Source organism: Vidua macroura, chromosome 13, assembly GCF_024509145.1.
Source record: "Vidua macroura isolate BioBank_ID:100142 chromosome 13, ASM2450914v1, whole genome shotgun sequence".
Lineage (NCBI taxonomy): Eukaryota > Metazoa > Chordata > Aves > Passeriformes > Viduidae > Vidua > Vidua macroura.
In genome coordinates, this window is record NC_071583.1 from 12124241 (window position 1) to 12144465 (window position 20225).

At 47.0% G+C, this 20225-nt stretch overlaps 1 protein-coding gene across 1 annotated transcript in view; it reads right to left on the bottom strand.

Moving 5' to 3' along the window:
- Positions 1-20225, bottom strand: part of NCKIPSD (NCK interacting protein with SH3 domain) — a 51513-nt gene that overhangs the window by 5997 nt on the left and 25291 nt on the right. The window contains exons 4-9 of the mRNA XM_053989807.1: positions 18207-18294; positions 15471-16096; positions 9255-9425; positions 7990-8076; positions 6479-6617; positions 1158-1238 (exon numbers count right to left, since the gene is read on the bottom strand). Coding sequence (XP_053845782.1) covers positions 1158-1238; positions 6479-6617; positions 7990-8076; positions 9255-9425; positions 15471-16096; positions 18207-18294 — 1192 coding nt within the window. The remainder of the gene's footprint in view (positions 1-1157; positions 1239-6478; positions 6618-7989; positions 8077-9254; positions 9426-15470; positions 16097-18206; positions 18295-20225) is intronic.

Sequence of the window (20225 nt, forward strand, 5' to 3'; positions counted from 1 at the left end):
GGGACCATCCAAGCCACTTCTCTATTCTTTTATGCTTAAAAACTATTAGTGTCAGCCTCCAGGGAATGAAGGGCTCTTCAGGTGGACTAGATAGACCACTGAAGCATCTTTGTGTGAGACACAGTGCAGGGGATTGCTGAAATTTGGTACCCCAACTGGCAATTTTTTTTGAGTAAACAAAACACCAAATCCTGCTCTGGCTGTTGCAGAACCAATGCCAGGAGTGAAGGCTTCAAAGTAGGAAGAGATTGGCATTCTTGGCCACTGGTTTAGTTAATCTCTTTTTAAAAACCCCTAATAAACTAGATCATTAGTAATAACCCAGTTTTCAATTCAGCTATTAGGAGAGCTCAGGAGCTCATGCAAATAAGTCCACCTGCAGGAAATAACTGCCAGGGTTACACAAGGAGAGAAAAACAGGAGGTGTAGAGGCTCATTCCAGTCTCTACTGCAGCACTTTAAATCTTGTACAGGTTTAACCAGTGTTAAGCTAAAGCTGCTGACGAGATACTTGTAAAAATCTCTACTGCATTTCTAGGAAAATCAAGCCCAGGATTTCCCAAATACAACACAGCCGTGGGAAGAAGTGGGCAGGGCTTTCTGGCTGAAATGAAAGGACAGAGGATAAAACAGGGAGAATATTTGCATTTCATAATTGACCACAATACCCTTAATCATCTCCACGTTCCCTAAGAGCCTGAACTACAGAGGGCTGCACTATCCTGCTAGAAGAGAGAACAGAAAGAGGCCACATTATGCAGCTGACAGCCTTAGTGGGTGTTTGTGTAGGGATCTGGGATCTCAGCCTCATCAGCAGACAGTCCCCAAAACAAGTAAGAGGTGTGTGCTTTCACACAGGCCAGCAGTAAAACAAAATGCCACTTAGTCACAGGGATGGGCAAATCCATGTTGCCTGCAGCATGGCATTCAGTCCTCCACTGCTCTAACCCAGATCTGTGCTGCTCTTTGGAAATCTGGAATCTCAGCCCAGTGCTTCAGCTGCCAGGCTCTATTAATAAAGAACAGACCCTACTCTAGCTGGGCCTTCCACAAAGCTGTCCCTGGCCTTGACCATCAGGAGAAGTCCCTTCCCTGTGTCTGCCAGCATGCCCCAGACATCCCATCACAGCTCTGCTATGAGCACAACCCACTCTTACCATAGTGGTGATATGGCAGGGGCTCCCCCATGGAGAACATCATGGCCAGCACCAGTGCAGAGTAACACATCTTTTGATGATCTGCAAGCCAAAGGTCCTGTCATTAGTTCTTCTGAGGACGTGAAACCTTTCCCCAGATGCAGCTGGGAAATCCACATTTCACACAGGCATTTAACACTGATTAGCCCACTCCTCATTCCTGTACTGACTGAGCAGTAAGGGTGTTTTTCCTCATTTTAGCACACCACACGCCTTCTGTGCCGTGTGTTTCCAAAGCAATTTAAAAATAATCATAACAAGACTCCTCTATTTTTTTCCCCTTTCACTTCAGAGGATCTGGGCAAACTTGATCTGAATAATTAAAAACCTCCCCTGCACAGTCCCAGGACACATCCCATAGTTATGTAATTATTGAACCCAGAAAAAGCATCCATCTGGCCAGCTCAAAATACTGCCTGTTCCAACCAACACCACCCCCAGACAGCCGTGCTGCTTGTTACCATCTCTGTACTGCTCTACTTTTGCTACCTCAGCTTTGCCTGAAGGTATAAAAGGTCCCTGGGGAGACCAGATCACTGCTCAGGCTGTGCATCTGCCCACCTCCCAGGCCACACATCTCCAGCACTGATACATCTCACAGCCTGCTAGTCCAACAGAATTTTTGCTGGCAGCAGCTATATGTGAATGCTCCAAAAAACCCCTGCCAGTGTCTTTCCTGAATTGTAATTAATGGATACCTCTCAATAAATATTTGCAGAAAAAAACAAAAAAAGTCATCAAATAGGGTCTGTGCCCTCATCAAATGTAGCCTCTGTCCAGTTAGCAAGTCTGAAGGCAATAGGAAAATGAGTATTATTTAGGTTACCACATATACTGGCTAAATAAATTCAACTACATCTGCCAGAAAGAGCCCTGGGGCACAAGGAAACTACACAAGGAAGGTGTAATTATGAAAAACTGACTAAAACTACTTTTCATCAGAGGAGAAAAAGGCCCCTTCAATCTATGATGCTTTTCCTGCCCATACTGCTGCCCTGCACAATACACACCAGTTCCAGTGCCACCTCCAAACCCTTTAGGATATTTCACTTCTCCATGCACAAAGCAACCATCTCTAAGCATCTGCACACTGCAGTTTGGCTTTGACTGCACAGGCTGATGCCTTCAATGTCACCACTTACTCCTGGGCTTGGCCAAAGGACTTGCAACATTTGCAGCTCTCAGGTTTACTGTCAGCATGTGGGAAAAATGCTATTGAGTCATTCCAGCCCCATGCCCCCTGGAATGTCAGCTCTGCCAGCAAAGCATACTCATACTGTCACAGTTCCACACAACGTCTGAGTTTTAAATCAGCAAGTACTTTGAGTAAAAATAGATCATTTGCAGCTTAACCAGATACTACAGGATGAACAAGATTAAGAGTTTGTAGACCATGTGGCAGCAAAGGAAGGCTGAAAACTGCTGTTTACTCTCTGTAAACAGAGAGGGGGGATATTTAATGACTTAAATATAATTCATACTTCTTATATAAGAAGTTCTCAGCTATAAGGTGACAGTGATGCCAAAGCACACTGTAGCAGAAAAGGGATCTGACAAACTGTTCACCACATGATTTCTTCATTCTTTCCTCCATGGCTCTCAGAGGAAGGACACTGCAGTAGATAGACACAGGGAACTGCTGTTTTCATGTTCCTAGAAAGACTTTCTTTTGTCAACAAAACATTTTCTCTCATCACATCAGGAGCAATGAAACAAAGTGAGAGCCAGAAGCCAGTGATAAACATGGCAGTAGCAAATATGGAGGAACAGACTAGAGATGGGAGGGAAGATACTAGTTTTACACCTCCTTGGTCCATCTGCCATTAACTGATGTCCATTCATCTTGGTTAACAATAGTCTACATGACTAGGAGGCAAATCTTGTTGTATTTCCCTAAAGATGACAAATCAAAGAATGCTGAAACCAGCCAGAAACCTGAACTTGGGGCAAATCCAGATGAACCCAGGACACACACTGCACAGGCTCTACAAGTTTTTGGGAGTGCCCCAGCTGCAGCAGGACAAGACTCCAAGACTTACCATGCTGAAGAACAGAGTAAGTGTCAGTCAAAACACAGCTTTTTTTTTTTTTTTTTTTTTTTTTTTTTACCTTACAGAGCAGCACCAGTGGCTGTCAGAAATTAAATAGTATCAATGCAGCTCTCCTGAAGCAGAGGGACTGCTGACAGACTGATCAACATCACTGAAGCAGTCATGACAGGTGGGAGAGATACAGCTGTTTGTTTACCAGCCTGCATTGCTGAAAACTACTGAGATAGTGGTGAGAAACTGCAATCATGTATGAAAAGCATTTCTCAGAGGCCTTTGAAAACCTTGCTTCCACCTTCTAAACACAGCAGTGTGAAATATGAGCACTGGGAGCAGACACAATTGTCTATGACTGAAGGCAGAAGAGCCTGACAGCTGACTTGTATCTAAACCGTGCTGCAACAAGGGAGAAAGTCATGATTACAGACTGGATTATCCCTGTCTGTTTTCTTTGGAATTGTTCTGGCTAATTCTGTCTTGCTGTGGCTTATTATAAGGTGTTCTAAAGTGGATAGATGTGCAGGCCAGCTGCAGCAGAGGGAAAGAGCTGTCCAGAAGCAGTAAGGCCCAAACATCTGCCGAACTGGCCAGCAGCCAACATGCCTGCATCAGTCCCAGGGTAAAGTCCTTCTCACCAAAGGCACCCAGCATCCACAGACAGAGCTTCTGCCCCAGCTGCTCTTCTATAATAAGCCAGGAGGGATCCCACAGAGCTGCTGCAGCCAGTTCCAACTCCCCAGTTGTGTAGTGTTGGCACTGACTGCTCTGGCTGCAGTCACCCACAGAAGGGATTAGCTACTCCACAGCATGTCACGGATCAGCTGCTATTCCCCAGTTTTTAGTACCAAAATAAGCTCAAATCATTCTAGGATTCAAGGTCATGCTTTCACACAAGCTGGCCATTTACTGGCAGCACATTAAGCTGTAAAGCACCAGAATGGCAGGAGGGAACTACTAATGCCCTGAAACACCTCTGAAGGACAGACGCATTTGGGCCAAGGATTGTTACCCCCCTGCTGCCCCACTGTGAAGGCTGAGAGGAGTGGATGATGCACAGATGCCATTGCACAAGTGCCTACCATAAAGCTTAACACAAGGAAAGAAGCACAGGATGAAGACACTGATTTGTGAGGCTCCTGTATCCACACAGTGGTCTGTCAGCAAAGGAGGAGCAGGTTTTCACCTCCAACTGGACCACCTTACAGCAAGGAGGGAAAAAACCCTCACCTTGAGATGATGCTAGGGAAAGATTATGCAGGTCGGCAGCTCAGAGGACACAGTAAAGTCACTTCTCACCCACTTCCACTGCCACACTTTTAGGACCCCAAAGCAGAGCTAAGACTTGCTGAGAGACAGGCCTGCTTCAGCCCAAGGACTACCTGGAGATCAGCAGAGGTGTGCAGAAGTCACATAGGTCAGAGCTCAAAGCTCCATACCCACCCACCAAGAGGCTGAATCAGCTGTGCTGTCTGGGATGACACAGCCCCTGGCAAAACACAGCATCACTGCAAGCAGGCAAGAAGTAAGAAGGGTGACCAGCCCACTCTGCCTGCACAAAGACAGCTCAGGAACAGGGCAGGAGACAGAACCCTGTTTGGGAAGGTGCACAGGATGCTCACTTGGAGACAGTCTTTGTGAATGAATGATGGAGGCACAATGAAGTTTGTTTTTGGCAGCACAAAATCAGGAGAAATGCTGTCACAGGAGCACAGTCACAGTCCCATAACCAAGTAGCATTTGCTTCTTGGGCAGTAAAACCTCAGCCTGGAGAAGATGCTTCTCAGGCATAACCAGATTAAACACCAAGAGTGTGGTAAGTTCACAGCACAGAATTTATAAGCAGCAGTAACAAAAAAGGAAGCATAGCCAACACAGGAGTAATACTTACAGTCCTACACCACCAGCCCTTCCCCCTGCCCTGAAATGCCACCCGCCTCACCTCTGAAATGCCTCTACTTCAAAGCAGAGACAAGTGCAAAGCCTTCTGCAACAGGCTTGATTTTCATCTCCCATAGCCCTTTCCAGACACTAGATGAGCCCTGTTCATGCTGCCCAGCACAGTCAGGTTGGCAGTCTGTGGTGGGATGCTGGGGACTGGAGTGTCTCTTATGCAGGTTCAAAGTGGTCATCTAGGACATTTACTTGGCTCACATAAAATGGATGGGACAGTCCCTGTTCTCTGCAGACCTGTCAACCCCTACACAGTCTCATCATCAAATAATACCCCTCCACAGCTTCATGACACCCACAACAAACTAACAGACTGCAAACAGGGCAGAGCAAGGCTGCAAACACCAGGCTCTTCTGATTTGATCCACGTGGTCACTCAACAGCTACTCTAATTGTGGGTCACAATTAACACAAGACAATGGATTTTCAATGTCCTTTTAAGAGAAATATGCCACTGCCAGCACTGGTGGCCTACAGACTGGCTTCAAAATGGGGAGCAAAGCTGTGACTGTCCAGGACCAGGCATGTGTGGGGAGCTGGAAGGTAACTCCAGGGGAGTATTACTACATGTTCACCTTACTCTTGGGCTTTTTCCCAGCATGTGCTTCTGGCTGCCCAGAAATAAAGGACATTGGGCTAAGCAGGAGCTCTGAGGGCACGAACAACATTCCTGTTAGTAGCAGGGACAGGTCATCCTAACAAACGGAGGAGTGTGAAGCAGAAAAACATGAGGGCAAAGCCTAAGTATGGAAAGCAAAGAGCTGGGAAAACCTGGGCCATGGCACTATCCTGCAGAGGACCAGGACTGCAACGCTAACAACAGCACTACCATCTCTCTTGGCACAGTGGTGGAGAGAAGGCCTTTCCTTTAACCAGCACACATCTCATTCACCACAATGCAACACCACAAAAATTTGATATAGAAAACTGGAAAAAATTCTTTAAGGAATTGCAGAGATCTTCCTTGAGATCTGCAAGTGTCTCTTGTCAGCATTATGAAACAAAACTGGAACGTGTTTTAGGACATCTACAAGAAGTGACACAGATCATTAATGGCATGTTCAAGAGCTGGAGGGCCTCGCACCGTTGGACTGAAACATCCCTTCCTGTGCATTCCCCAGTTACAGTGTTAATAACCTGAATAACTTTAAAACCAGACATCATATGCCCCCTGAGCACTGGGCATGTGGAGCAGCTGGGCAATGGAGGGCCACTACTGCTGCTGCAAATCATGTAATGGGAAGACACATTCCCAGGGCCATGGGAACAGCAGCTCTGGCTCACCCTGTGTGTGAGTCTGCATGTCCCGGGCCAGCTCCATCGGCAGCACGGAATTCACAAGCGTTGAGATAACTGCAGCATCCAAGTTGCACATGGCTCCAAAGCACTTCAACAGCAGCAGGCGCAATGGCACCCTGTGTTCCTGCAAAACCAATTTTTAAGATCAAACCATGTCCTAGAGGAGGCTCACTCTGAGGCAGAGACACAGCTTCTAGAAGCTCCTGTTGTTGGGAAGCCACAGACTTTCCCAGGGTGACAGAAGCTCTAGAAGCTTTTAACAACAGTACAGGAATCACTTTTACAATAACATTCACAATTGGGCTGGCTACGGGTTGTTGGCATGTGTGGTCACAGGGCATGTGGCAGCCAGAGCTCAGATCTGAAGATGAGTCCCACATCATCAACTGAATCTGGTAACACACCAACAACCCATACCTGTCCCCAGCAAAGAGACTGAATGTGCTGGGTAGTCAGGATTCTCTGAACATGCAAAGGTTTTGTGAACACTGCTCTGATTAAGGTTTCCTGACAAGGTAACATTTGCAAACTCTCTTGAGAGAGTTTTGGGACATGCAAGGATTCCAACAAAGATGATGCTCAGCCTGCACCTCCCATGCAGCAGCTCTGATGCTCTACTCTGAGGTAACCTGCATACTCTACCTTCAGCCAACAACTCCAGGGTTCAGAGAACACAAGTGAGCCAAGCCCCGGCACTGGGCATGACAACAGCCAGGACAGGACACCCAACTGCTCCCTACCTGGTCAGGCTTCCTTGGAATTGTGGTCAGAGAAGAGCAGGCAGTGAAAATCAGCAGGCTCTGTTTGGCCCAGCCTGCCTTCCCGCTGCTCTCAGCTATGCTACAGCCCCCTGATGCTGAGATCTGGGTTCAGACAGAGAAGTGCTAGATGAAAGCAAAATGCCACAAGACTTGATGTGCTTTAGCTGGGGACTTAGAAACAAGATGGGGACAAGTTTTTTACTCCCACAGAGTCCTACAACATAACATTCCAGGAAGGAGAGGGGCAAAGCAACACTACATAGATGTTTAAGGCAAAACTTCCATTTCTTCCTCGAAATTGTTTTCCTCCCTCACTCCAAAGGCTTCTACTCATTACGTACTTTCCTAACCAGAGTCATTTACTAAGAATGCATCAATTAAAAGAAGAGCAATCACAGCCTGTCAGATCTCCCAAGGTATCCTCTGAAATCCTTCCTCTAGATACCAGTGATGCCAGTGCTGTCCCTCAATGGGCTGGTAAAAGCAGCAAGCTTTACCCTTGCCAAGTGCTAGCTACTGCTTCAAAGTCTACAGCATCTTCTGCTCTTTCACACAACTTTCATGCATAGCATTGACATTAGCCAGCACTTGAAAAGAATATGCTGCAGTTTCAGTGAGACCACAGAACTGCCCTATCCAAGGGAAACATCTTATATACATTCATTGTACCAACCCTGCTCTTTTGCATCTTCAGGGAAATCTTAAAAAAAGATTTGGTGCATTTTGCCACCTTACCATCTGATAATATGCCACAAGGGACAGGACAGATTCAAACTCATTCTTCTTGCACATTTTCTTGCAAACTTCTGGGTCTGCATCTGTCTGGAAGAAGAAATTGACAGGTAACCCAGTGACACATCAAAACAGAAGGTGCCTGCTGCAGGGACCTCGAAGGAGGCCACTTGCTTTCAGATCTCAGTAGCCCCAACATCTTAAAAAGAAACTGAAGGCAGAGCACAAAAACAGGTCAAGAACCATCACCCTTCATCATCACTCTTCACCATCAAAGTGGATTATTGAGAAATGCCTCTGCCATAGAGCACGTCTCAGGCTGAAAATATCTAACACGACTCAAGCAGCACCCGATTGACAGCATCACACAGTTACACAGGGCAGCTGCAGCACTGCTCCCATCCTGAGATTAACATCTTCTCCCACCCCTAAGTTATGAGGAAATGGTTGCACAAAATCCTACTTAGCCTTGCCCTGCAGGCCCACAGCAAGGCAGCACAGGCTGTATGCAGAGTGACAAAGACCCTGGCATTTATTACAGAAAACGTACCTGTTTTCTCCAGAACTGGAGAGGACTATAAAGTAGTGCCAGAGCAAACCCCACACCAGTACCCCTAACACAGACCATGTCACTGCACTGAGTGCAGATCCAAAATCATCCCTGGACACAGACGGCCTTGTATGTACTAGTGAGAGCGCTGGGACAGTAATCCCACTGCTGCTCACCATGGGCATGTTCCTCTCCTGTATGCAGAGATGTGTGAGATGATTTATACTTTCTCACAAAAACAGCTTAAAAGCTCGCTTTCAAGGCAACCAAAGAATGTTTTTTACATTTAATGAGCTTAACCCCACAGGTACCTCCTAGCAATGGAGGAAATCTTAAGTGGAAGATGTTTTACATGGGCTTAGGAGTGCAACAACCCTCACCAGAGACTTCCAGGTTTTCTGTGGCAGGGCAGGTTGGGTTTTTTGGAGGTGAGGGTTTATAGCCTCTTGTGATAGGCAAATACCAAAACTACCATGAACAGCTCAATAATGCTTTTCAGAATAGCTCTGTAAGGTGAAATGGAGAATAAAGGCAGCTCAAGAGCACTGCAGAGCCCAGAGAGAAGGGTAGGGCTTACTGACACTAAGGATACACAAGAAACCTGTGCCCCCCAAACAGCAGATGCAGTGGCAATACAGCGGTGAAGGAGGTAAAAAAAAAAGGAACTTCACCAGTGCTGTCTGCTCTGGTCTGCCAGTAAAGAGAGGAATTTACTCACCAGGATGCGAAGCAGCTCCTCCAGGTAGCAGCAGATGACATTCTCATCCTCGTAGAGCGCCCAGCTGCGCTGCTGAGCATCGTCCTTGTGCCTGGCCAGATCTGCAAAGATCACCTCCAGCCGCTGCTCGTCGTGGCAGATCTGGCCCGAGGGCAGCCCAGCACTCAGGTTCTGCACGACAGCAAAACCACTGGTTAGTGGGGCCCTGACAGCTGGCTGTTGTTTGGGTGCCTGTTTCCTGCAATCTTGTCTCACAACTGGCAGCTGACCTCATTCAGTCAAGAGCTGGCAGTACAAAACCAGCTAGTTTATGACACGTTATTTCAGATCTCATACTTTTGGAGCCTCTACCCTTTGCAGATTCTGGAAATCATCCCAAGAACGGGAAAAGCCAAACCAGCCCAGTATGGGCCAGGACCACTGCCAAGCAGTAGCAGAGCACCCCCAGTAAAACAGACATGTCCTGGACAGCAGACCACCATACTGCACAGCTGCCTCTAGGCAGGAGAAGTTCCCTCTGCTGCCCACTCCCTCCAGCCTGAAAGGGACAGATCTGCCCTGAATTCATGGCTCAAGAGCAGGGACTTGTATGGTGCTCTCCATGCCAGCTGCTCTAGGCCTGGATCCTCTGCAGCAAGAACAGGAACCAATTCATCATGGGCTGCTTTAGTTTTGCTTCATTCCAAACAGCAGAGCTCCACTGCTCACCACATCTCTGAAGTGTGTAACCACTCAGTAAACCTTACTGCACACATTCCATTCTCAAACTACTGTCAACTGCATCCCCACCACTTCTGCCTCACACACAACCCTTGCCATGAAGGTCTCACTCTTCAGTTGCCTTTCCTTGGCTCTTCCTCTCCTTCAAGAAAGAGGGGAGTGGTGAGGGTGCATTTAACCCACCTGAACAGCCGCTGTGCTCTGGGATTTAGGATAAGCCTCTAGGACCTAAGTATATCACATGAATCACTTGGTTTCCTGAAAGCAAGGCAAGAAGGGGGGGGGTTCAGTACATGGAACTGAGCTGATCACAGGTGATGTGCCCAGGCAGCATTAAGAGAGGTAAGGACTAATTTGTGAAAGAACTTAAATTACATACACAAGGGTTTGGCAGCAGTGACAACAAGCAGCAGGAGGTCAGCAAGATGGAAGTGAACCAAGCTGAGAAATTCAAACAACAGGGAAACCCACTCACTGAGACCAAATTCCTAAAAATTTTTGGATGAGGCTGTCTTACCACATGCAGCAACAAGTCATGATCACTCAGTGAGAAAAGGCCTTTATAACTTACCAGCCAGGAACCTGGAACCTCAGAGAAGTCTTAGTCCTTCCAACAGGCTGGCTGTGCAGGCAGGGGCAGCAAGCCTTTAGGCAGACTTCACTTTGGGAGCAGAGCAGATAGGTTTTGTATGGAGACACGAGCCCATGTCTTGTGCCAGTTGTGACATCTGCACATGGATGGCCAAATGCAGGAGCTGCACCCTTCCTGCCTATCCCCACCCTCCAGCCCTCTCTGGGGAAACCACTCCATGTTTAATAGTAATGTCTTGCCTGCTTTATTAGAGACAGAATTGTTAGTCATTTGCTTTGGGGTATGAATTAATTTAGGACTTCAAGTCCATGCTTCAGTTATAAAATAAAGAAGTTTTCTTGTGGCTGCTTCTTACATAATTTTTGTCAGGCAGGTAATGAAGGAAGAAGCATGTAGGTTTAACACAAGTCTCTGTACACTCTTGAAATTTTGGGAAGCTGTGAGTGGCCTAGCAGAAAAGCAGGTAGCCAGCTGTAAGAGAGCACAACAGCTTTCAGGAGCTGAGTACAAGCATAAGAATTTCCCTCTGAATGGTGATTTATCAGAAGCAAATACATTAAGATACTTGCTTCATCTTGCCATCCCCCTGCTTCTCCTTAGGAGGACCTACAGCACTGCAGTGTCACCTGCCTGTCCTCGAGTGTCCCAGCTGCCTGGGAGAGGGTTCTCCAGTATATGTCTTACATCCTCCTCACCAGAGCACTGCAGGGCCAGTCCTACCTCAATCCACTGCTGGGACTCTTTGGATGACCATTTTAATGAGTATTCATTTTAATGATCCCTCTATTCAGCCTCTTAGCACTAATCTACTTTCTCCAATCCTTCATCTGCATCTCTTAATGACTCCACTAAGCATCAAGCTTGGATGGACTTGGATGAGATCAATCCATTAACAAGCTACTCCATCTGACCATGTAACTACACCTCACACCGTCTCAGTGCACTTTCAGCACCATTCTCAGCCCTCCCATCACCAGGGCCAGGTCTCTGCTTATTAAACATCCTCTCAGCTACTACAACCTGCAGCATCATCATATGGTCATTTCCAGGAATCTGCTGGAAAGCCCATAAGCAGAAGGAGGTTTCAGTATTTCTAACAACGCCACTTTGCATTATCTTGCTGCTTCAAATAGTTCCCTGCCCCCAACCCACCAGAACAAGCTGCTACAGGGATTTCAGTCTTCCTGAGCAGCCCAAAACCATTTTGGAACTTTATCATACCCACATTTCTCAGAGGTGGCCACATCTGCCATGCAAACCCAGCTGCTGTCCTGGCCATTTCTTCTTTTCCCACTCCCGTGCCTCCCTCCCCACAACCCCACCAGCAAGTGCAGTGGATCACCAGTACCATGTGTACACACATCTTCCCTCCAGATGAGCCCCAAAATCATATAGCAGGTTTTCAGACACATTTCATGGGGACTGCTGTGGGAATTCATCCATCCTCTGGGCAGCAAACCATTCCCACAACATTATCCACAGAAACCAGACAGCTAACACTGGTCCCAACACATGCAGACCTCCACGCTCCTCAGCAACTGCTAAATGAGATGAAATGTGGTGCAAGAGAGATGCCTGACTTCAGCTAAGCCAAATGTCCTAGGGCAGGCCTTTCACTCACACACACTTTCAGCAGCAGCAGGTCTGCTCCCAGCCATCCCAATCCCATCCAGGGCAGGTGAGCTCTGCAGGGAGGCAATGCTGGCCATGCACAGACCTCTGGGTGTCACAGGGAGAGAGCAGCACGTGGCTTTCAACCCCCATGTTAGCGGTGCCTTGGGAAGGACTCTGCAGCCTTCAATGTTCAGGGCTCCAGAGATGTTCTCAGCAGCCTTCTGGAGGAGTGGAACCATCTACAGCTGAGCTGGGATAGCTGCATGCAAAGACTCTGCCACAGACCTTCATAAAGGCTCTACCAGAAATAACCACGGAAAAGGCCAACCTAGGCACTAATGTACTTTTCCTGCCCTCCAGATTCCCTTTTGTTACACTATTTCACTGAGGAGGAATCCTCCTAACAGCCCAGCCAAAGCACTCACCCTGCTGACCTTCCCTTGTTTCTGGCCAGTGTGGGGACAGAGCTCCTCTGGGGCGACGCTGAGCCCCAGAGCAGCCTTTGTGTCTTGTCAAAAGCAAGTCTCCTGCAAGCAAAGCTGAATCAACAAATGAATGGGAAGGCAGCTTCAGAGGAAGGAGAGGGTTTCAGCCATATTAGCCATGAGGTTTGTCAGAGTTTGTTGAGGACAACAGGTACTGGTGATGGTCAGCTGGCAGCAGGTCACAGCGCAACACTACAAGGGGAACCCCCTCTAGAAACACACCTCCCACACCTACTTTATGACTTGTTCCTCCATCTCCAACACATCCAAGAATAGTTTTACCTCACTCAGCAGCCTGGGCTCAACTAGAAGACCAATCTACATTACACATCTCTGTCAGCAGTTTTCAAGCTTAAGTTTAAGGCAACTAGAAGATGGGTCTGAGTCACAACTACAACACAGCAATGTGATTTTAATAAAAAAGCAGGTAAGTGGTTTCTGAGTTCTCCCTCTCAAGGTGCAACTAGCTTGAGCATTGGGCACTTCTGGTTGTCTCACACTAAGTTTAATAAATCTGCAAAACTTCAATCTCCTTAGACATGACATTCCCTCCTCTCTGATGGGAGATAATCCAACAGAGCTGAAGGCAATCACATATCACCAAAACCTACTAATCCAAGTGATTCTCCAGAAGCCCAAAGACCAGGGAGCATCTTTACATATGCCTGAATTTCCAATGAGTTCCCATGAAAGCCAGCTCCAGTTTGGACAATCACAGCAATGCTGCCTTTGAAAAGAGGTTTCAGTCCCTTTGTGCATCTCACCCAGTCACTGTGACATTTATCAGGAGCTAGCTCATGGACAAGAAGAGGGGCGATTTCCAAGGCCAGGCCAAATGCTGACACAGGGAAGCCAACCTGGCAGGTTTGCTCCTGCAGATCCCAAATAGTATGGTACCTCTGAAATACCTTTCCTAAGGTGTGAGCTCCTCAGCATCCTCCTTGTCTCTGCTGTTTCCCCAACTTAATCTTACATTGCCTCTCGAAAAGCAGCAGCAGGATGCTGTCCCAGCATCTTTTATTCTCTAAAATCACATGCCTGTACAGACTCCACACTGGAGGAGCAGCAAGGTAAATAAGACAGAAGTACTAATCAACCTTCAGAAGGCACTGGGGATAGAAGAGAGGTAATGGATTCTGGAATTGATTTAGTAAACCAGTGAGCTGACCTTAAATTAAGACTGGAAAAGGAATAGAAAGGATATAACTAATTAAAGAACATGATACAAAAAGTTAAACAGGTATGGTATCTACTATGAGCAGACCAAAGCTTTAAATCAAAGCTGATATCTCAGTCTGTTTTAGGGAATAGAAGAAAAACCTTGAAAAATATGCAAGAGATGAGTTGCCATGTATTTGCATGGACTGGGGAGTAGAGGGATTTTAGAAGCTACAAATTAAAGAAAAAAATTCTTTGACCTAGAACTGACAACTCAGCAACAATTCTACACATAAACCCCTGTGGAATGATTTGGTATAATGAACAACACAAAGTCAAAAATAATAATTTGTACCACTAAACCACACTAGTGAAGCTACAGCCACCCCCCAAGTACACGTGACCACTCTTCCAGCTGTCAGAGCTAGTCTTCCACACCAGGTGAACAACCTTACCTGGGACCAGGCCCCCACATATCAGCAGAGCTACATCATCTGGCTGGGACACTGAGAAAAAATGCACACCAGATCTACAACATTTACACCTGAGCACTGTGCAAGCCCATCCAGGCTCTCCTTCTGAAAGCAGTACTGCTCAAGATAGATATGATGAGGTATTATAAGATGGGACAGAATCTTCTGCTGTGTCTCCATACATTATTAGTCATTTTAATATCTCACAGATATCAGTTACCAGAAGATCCATACTACTCCCTGCACCAGCATCACCTTCTTCTCATCCTTTTCAGGCTGGTCTGCAGCAATGGCCATGAAATTGAGGCTTTCAAATCCCCTCTGCAGAAACTTGGCAGTAAATAACTTCTGTGGAATTAAGCTTATTGTATCCTGATTACAGGTATTAATGATAAAAACAATATTCAAATCTTGGACAAGGTGCAAATATCAGAAAACTGAACTTCTCAGCATGCAAGACAGAGCCAGAACATCTGCTTGAAAACAGCTGAATTTTTTTTGCTGAATCTAGATCACACATTGACAGGGCTTTGTTATTGGAGAAGGAACCAATTAACCACTGGGTTATGGCCACAGAGACTTGATGATTGCTTATAGGGTCCTCTATTTAGTACAAACAGTCAACCAGATTATGATTTGATGTAAAATTTGAATGTCATTAGTTCTCCATATTCAAATGCCTCCAAACAGTTCATTATAATCTTGCTGTTAGCAATGGAATGCCAATCTTAGAAGTTTATATGATGTGCACTCCTCTGGGCTGCACTGAGTTAGTGAGAGCTGAAATTTATTATCCCTCTAGCTAAAGGAGAGGGCTGCCCAGGTGCATGTCACCATTTCAATGACTGATGCAAAAGGAGAAAGATAGGATTACTTTGACATAAGGTTTATTTAGAACAAGCTCAAGATAATGCTCCAACTCAAGGCTATGTTGTACATCTGCAGCTCATCTGGGGAATAAACTCACCTGTTTTCCACTTCTCTGCTAACAGTACTAGGACCTTAAATCCCTGGTTCCCCTGGCTGGATATTTACCCCCATATAGCACCTTTCTTTTGGGATCTCACTGCGTTTCTCATCCCAAACATCAGGAGCTCATTGAGCTCATAACACCTTATCCCTGATGCTCAGAGGTTGTGTGCAACACTCCCCCCTCCAGCCTCATACACGTTACCTTACTCTCCACCACGGAGATGAGGATCTGCTCCATGATGCTGCTGGTTGCGGGGACAGAGGTCTGGATGTGGCCGATGACAATGCCAATGGCCACACGGGACAGCTCGTAGCTGAGGTGGGTGTTCCTGCGCACCAGCTCGATCAGTTCAGCACCAATTGTCTTGGGCACGGAGGCCACCAGGCCACTGGGCTCTGCTGGCAGCGACTCCACCCCAGCTGCCTTCTTATCCTCCAGGCAGAGGTTGCTGAAGGCATCCAGGCTTGCAGGGGGAGGCGGGGCAGTTTTCTTTACCTGAGAAGTCTTCTCCCCATCCACATTGTGGGACCTCTGGGTACCCCCTTCAGCTGGCGGTGCTGGGGCAACCCTCTTGGACTGGGGAGATTTGCTGGTATCCTTTGGGGAAGTCCCATAACGGGAATGGGTCACAGAGCCGCTGTCCAAATTGCGCGTGATCGTGGTGTGGACACTCCGGCTCGGGACAGGGGGTGGGGTGTTGGCAGGACTGGAGGTGGCTGTTGGGACAGCGGTCTCAGATACAGAAGAAGCAGTGTACAGGGTATCCAGGGATGTCGTGCTTATAGAGGAGGCACTAGAAGCTGACCCAGGAATAATTTCAACAGCATCTGAAAGGGAACAATTAAACATGCCTTAGCAACAGCATCAAAGGAAAAGAGAAAAAACCCAAATTGTTACAGCACAGTCCATTAAAAGGCTCATTGTGCATTCGACCAGAGCAGTTTAACTCCTCTTCCTGCCTCACTTATCTCAAAGCAAAATTGTACCAGTTCTCTCTGGAGCATTCCCACACAATCACCTCTTTAGAAAGGGGAAAGCTACTCTGCTGAGATGAATACCCTTCAAAGGGCTTAGTGTTTTACACAGGGGAAGGGAGGGAGGGAGAGACGGACAGAACTAAGGGACAGAAAACTCTTTTCCCCCTGGGTTAGGCTTTTTCTGCGTTAAGGACGTAAGCCCTCACTTTTGAAAGATGGTGCCTCAGAATTGCAAGACACAGAAGGCTTCACACACAAGCCTGCACCTCCCTCTTGCACAGACCTCACACTTAGCACTGACAGTGGAGGAAACACTTGACTGACAATCTCTTTAGTCCCTCCCTTTCAGCACTCTCCAACATCTGATCATGAGCCCTGCTAGCACCCACTGATTTCACTAGCCTCCACACTATCTGCTCTACTGTATTTCTCTCCCCACTTCTAGTTTTGACTAGCTCTAGAAGTGGGAGTCCCACCTTCCAAGGGAAAAAATCCACAACAAGCAAAGACATATTAAGATTTTTTTTCCTTTAACCTGGTCTTATATATAGTTTTGGTAAATCTTATCCATTAGTTTCTAGTGGGCAGAAATGTATCTGAGTTTTTTCCTGACTATGAAAACAATTACTTGGACAGAGGGCTAGCTGGAGCTTCCCAAGAGCAGCTGGTGTTAGAGCTGAAATAAAAGGAACTGTACCCCATGGGCACTCAGCTCTCACAGAAGGCTGTTACACACACATGCCCAAAGGAAGGAGCAGTGGGACTGATGTGAAATGCCTTTGCTGCCCTTCTGCAACGCCAACCCTTCCTGCTCCATCAGTGCTTGGAGGCCTCCACTAGTCCATCCACCACTCCTCCCAAAGTAAACACCACCTAGGCAGAAAATTGGGCCCTTCACTCCCACACAAGTTCAGCATCCTCCTTTTTCCTCCTTCTCACAGAGGATCGTTTGTGACTCATAGCTCCCCCTATGCTTCATTAAATAATGAGTTGAAGGAAACTGACCTTTGCAAACTCTCACTACTCCAGTGAAAAATGGCTCAATACCATTAAGTACCATTAAGGAAGCTGGTGCCAGTCCCAGGTCTCAATTACCTGCAAGTCAATAGCTCTGCCCTGTTCCACATAAGGCAGGGCTGCCCACACGAGTGGGCTTGAAATGGGCTGAGTGTCAGCAATGGCATCACTGTCACAGCACAGCAGAGCACTTGGGCAAGCTGGCAGCAAGTCAGAAGGATAAGCACTACTCTGTCAGCCCAACCACACTGAAGATGGAGAAGCTCCAGCCCTGACCCCATGGTCCTGCTCTCAAGGTGTTTCTCACTAGCTGCTCCTCTGCCTGTGGGCAGCACATAGGCAAATGTGTCCCTGGTATTATTACTGCTCCTTATAGGCACCAGACACTGAGTTAATGGAAATCCAACCACTGTACAAAGAAAGTGCTCAACAGATTGGGAGTCAAAAACAAGATTGAGACTGCATTAAAAGCCAGGGAGTTCCCTGGTGAAGGGACTCCACTGCACCCCACGGGAACGCTCCCTCTGCCTTGTTGGGAGACAGCCATGGTGTCTGTGGGAGAAAAAGGATCTTAAACCACTGACTTAGTGCACTAGCCAGACTAGCCACATGAGCAGGTAGAGAGTTGCTCCTTGGAGAGCCACAGGCACAAAAGGAGCAGGGAGATGCTGGAACTCATCCACAAGCTGCTCAGACCCTCCCAAAACAGAACAGGCTTGAAGGAGAACTGGTCACCAGCTCAGGACCACTAGCATTAAAACCCATAGGAATCAGGCTGTATACATTTTACAGATATATTTGTAAGGATATAAACCATATCAGAATTCGGGGAATGGATAAGGATGCTCATCTAAGCACAAAGCAGAAGCATTCAGGCCTCGTGGCTGTTACATCACCCAGTGTCTGCTTCATGCCCAAGACCTGGAGAGCAGCTTGTCCTTACTTTTAATGGGAGCAGCAATTTGTGTGTTCTTGCGCTTCTCTGGAGGTGGGGGGGTGACAGGAGCAGCACGACGAGCCTGTGGTGGGATCTGTAAGGAAAGATTTCAGAGCAATCAAAGGAGGTTGACAATAAAAATATTCTCTTTATGAAGACTTCTTTCTCACATGCATGTGTAGATTTGTCCTTACATCTCTCTTGTCATTTGGGGCAGTTTTCTCAGGAGGACAGATGCTAATGGGCAGCCTCCTAGAAGAACAAAGCAGGACTCAAACTGACTTCATCCCCTCCCTGTGACAGGCAAAGCAGCCCTTGTTTAATTGCTGTGTTCAGAAGCACATGGCACATATGTCGTGTAGACCTGTCAAGCATTTACTCCTCCTTTATTCCAAATGCAATCCCACACACTTACCATGTCTCTACATTACTCTCAATAGCTCCACAGAGGCTGCAGAGTATGTATTTACACACTCTTCTGGAGAGATCCATTACATCAGCTACAAATACCCTTGCAGAAAGACAAAGTCAAGGACTGGAAACATGTAAATGCCTTTTCCATGCTTTCAAAGCTATTTCTGCTCATGCAGGGAGAAAATGGGGTTTGACCCTCTGTGCAATACTATGCTACCTATAGCAAGACTCACTGGGAAAAGCTTTGCCAGAGAGTTACACTAACTCTCCACATCTGGGGTTTCTTGTGCAAGCCTCTTCTAGGATTGCCAAGCCAGCAGTGTAGAAGTCCCAGACCCAGACCCCTACACTCATCTTTTCCTGTCAGAGCTAAACACCATGATCAGCAATATCACATTCACCCACAGTTACTCCCATGAGGTGCAGCCTCAGAGTTAACCTCTAATCAGTAGGGCATCACTGAACACAGCAGCCAAGCAAGGTGGGAGCACATTGCATCAATACACAGTCCCCACGGCCCAGCAGCTCAGGGCCAGGAGACTCTGCTTGGGACCTCTCAGGACTGCTGGGATTCAGAGCCTGCTGCCTCAAATGTGCCTCTGCTTTTATGGGATACTGCAATCACTGTCTGTGGACAAACCTCCTAGGGGAGAACAGGAAAATAAAGGAGGTGATGGTCTGAATGCCTTGGGTAACCCAGCTTTCAACCATTTGGAATCTACAATGACATTCAGTCCATCACAAGTGAAAATTTTCCAGGTTTGTTTAGCCCTGGAAGAGAAGATTTTCTGTGCCCTGTCATTGCTGAATAGACCTATATAAACACCACAGAGGGCACAGAGCTCTGCCACCCCAGAGTGAAAATCTGAGACAGGCCCCTGAAGGGTCTCTATTTTATGTTAGCTCAGTAGAAGGAGAATGAAAAATGTATTTTTTTCCCCCAGATCCAGGAAGGGCAAAAACTTTATCTGAAATGGGAGCAAAGATATTCCTATAAATAAAGCACCTTCAAAAGCCACCTCAAATATTCAAGACTCTATGCCAAAAGCTGACAGTGTGCTCACAGCCCATGTCTAGATCCACTAGACAAATTAAGACAGCAGTTTGCACAAAGACTTTTAAAAAAGGATCCCTTAGTCCCTTTCCCACCCAACACCAAATACATCCAACCTTATACCATGTCATATAAAAAGTCACTTTACGAGTGCCTTCAGCCGGTGAATTAGCACGAGACACTGCTGCAGACTCCCTGCCTGCACACTCGGCTCTTGTCAATCCACCCCACATTGTTCTCTGGATGGAATGCTATCCAATACTTGCATACAGCTTCAAAAATTATCTGTGTTGGTCCAAAAAGAGACTGTACAGCTGAGAGAGGTCAAGCAGATCAGGAGGGGTCTCTGCATTGCCATGGTTGGCAGACTGGCCCCAAATCCAGAAAGCTCAGCTGTGCTAAAAGCAGAGCCCTGTCTGCAGAGTGCTGGAGCTGACAGCACGAGTAGGAGCTGCTTGGCATGGCACAGCCACGATTACTGAGGCAGTGGGATTTAGCAGACAGGCAGGCTCAGAGCTTAGTGCAGATGCATGACATTGTTTGGAGACAGCAAGGGT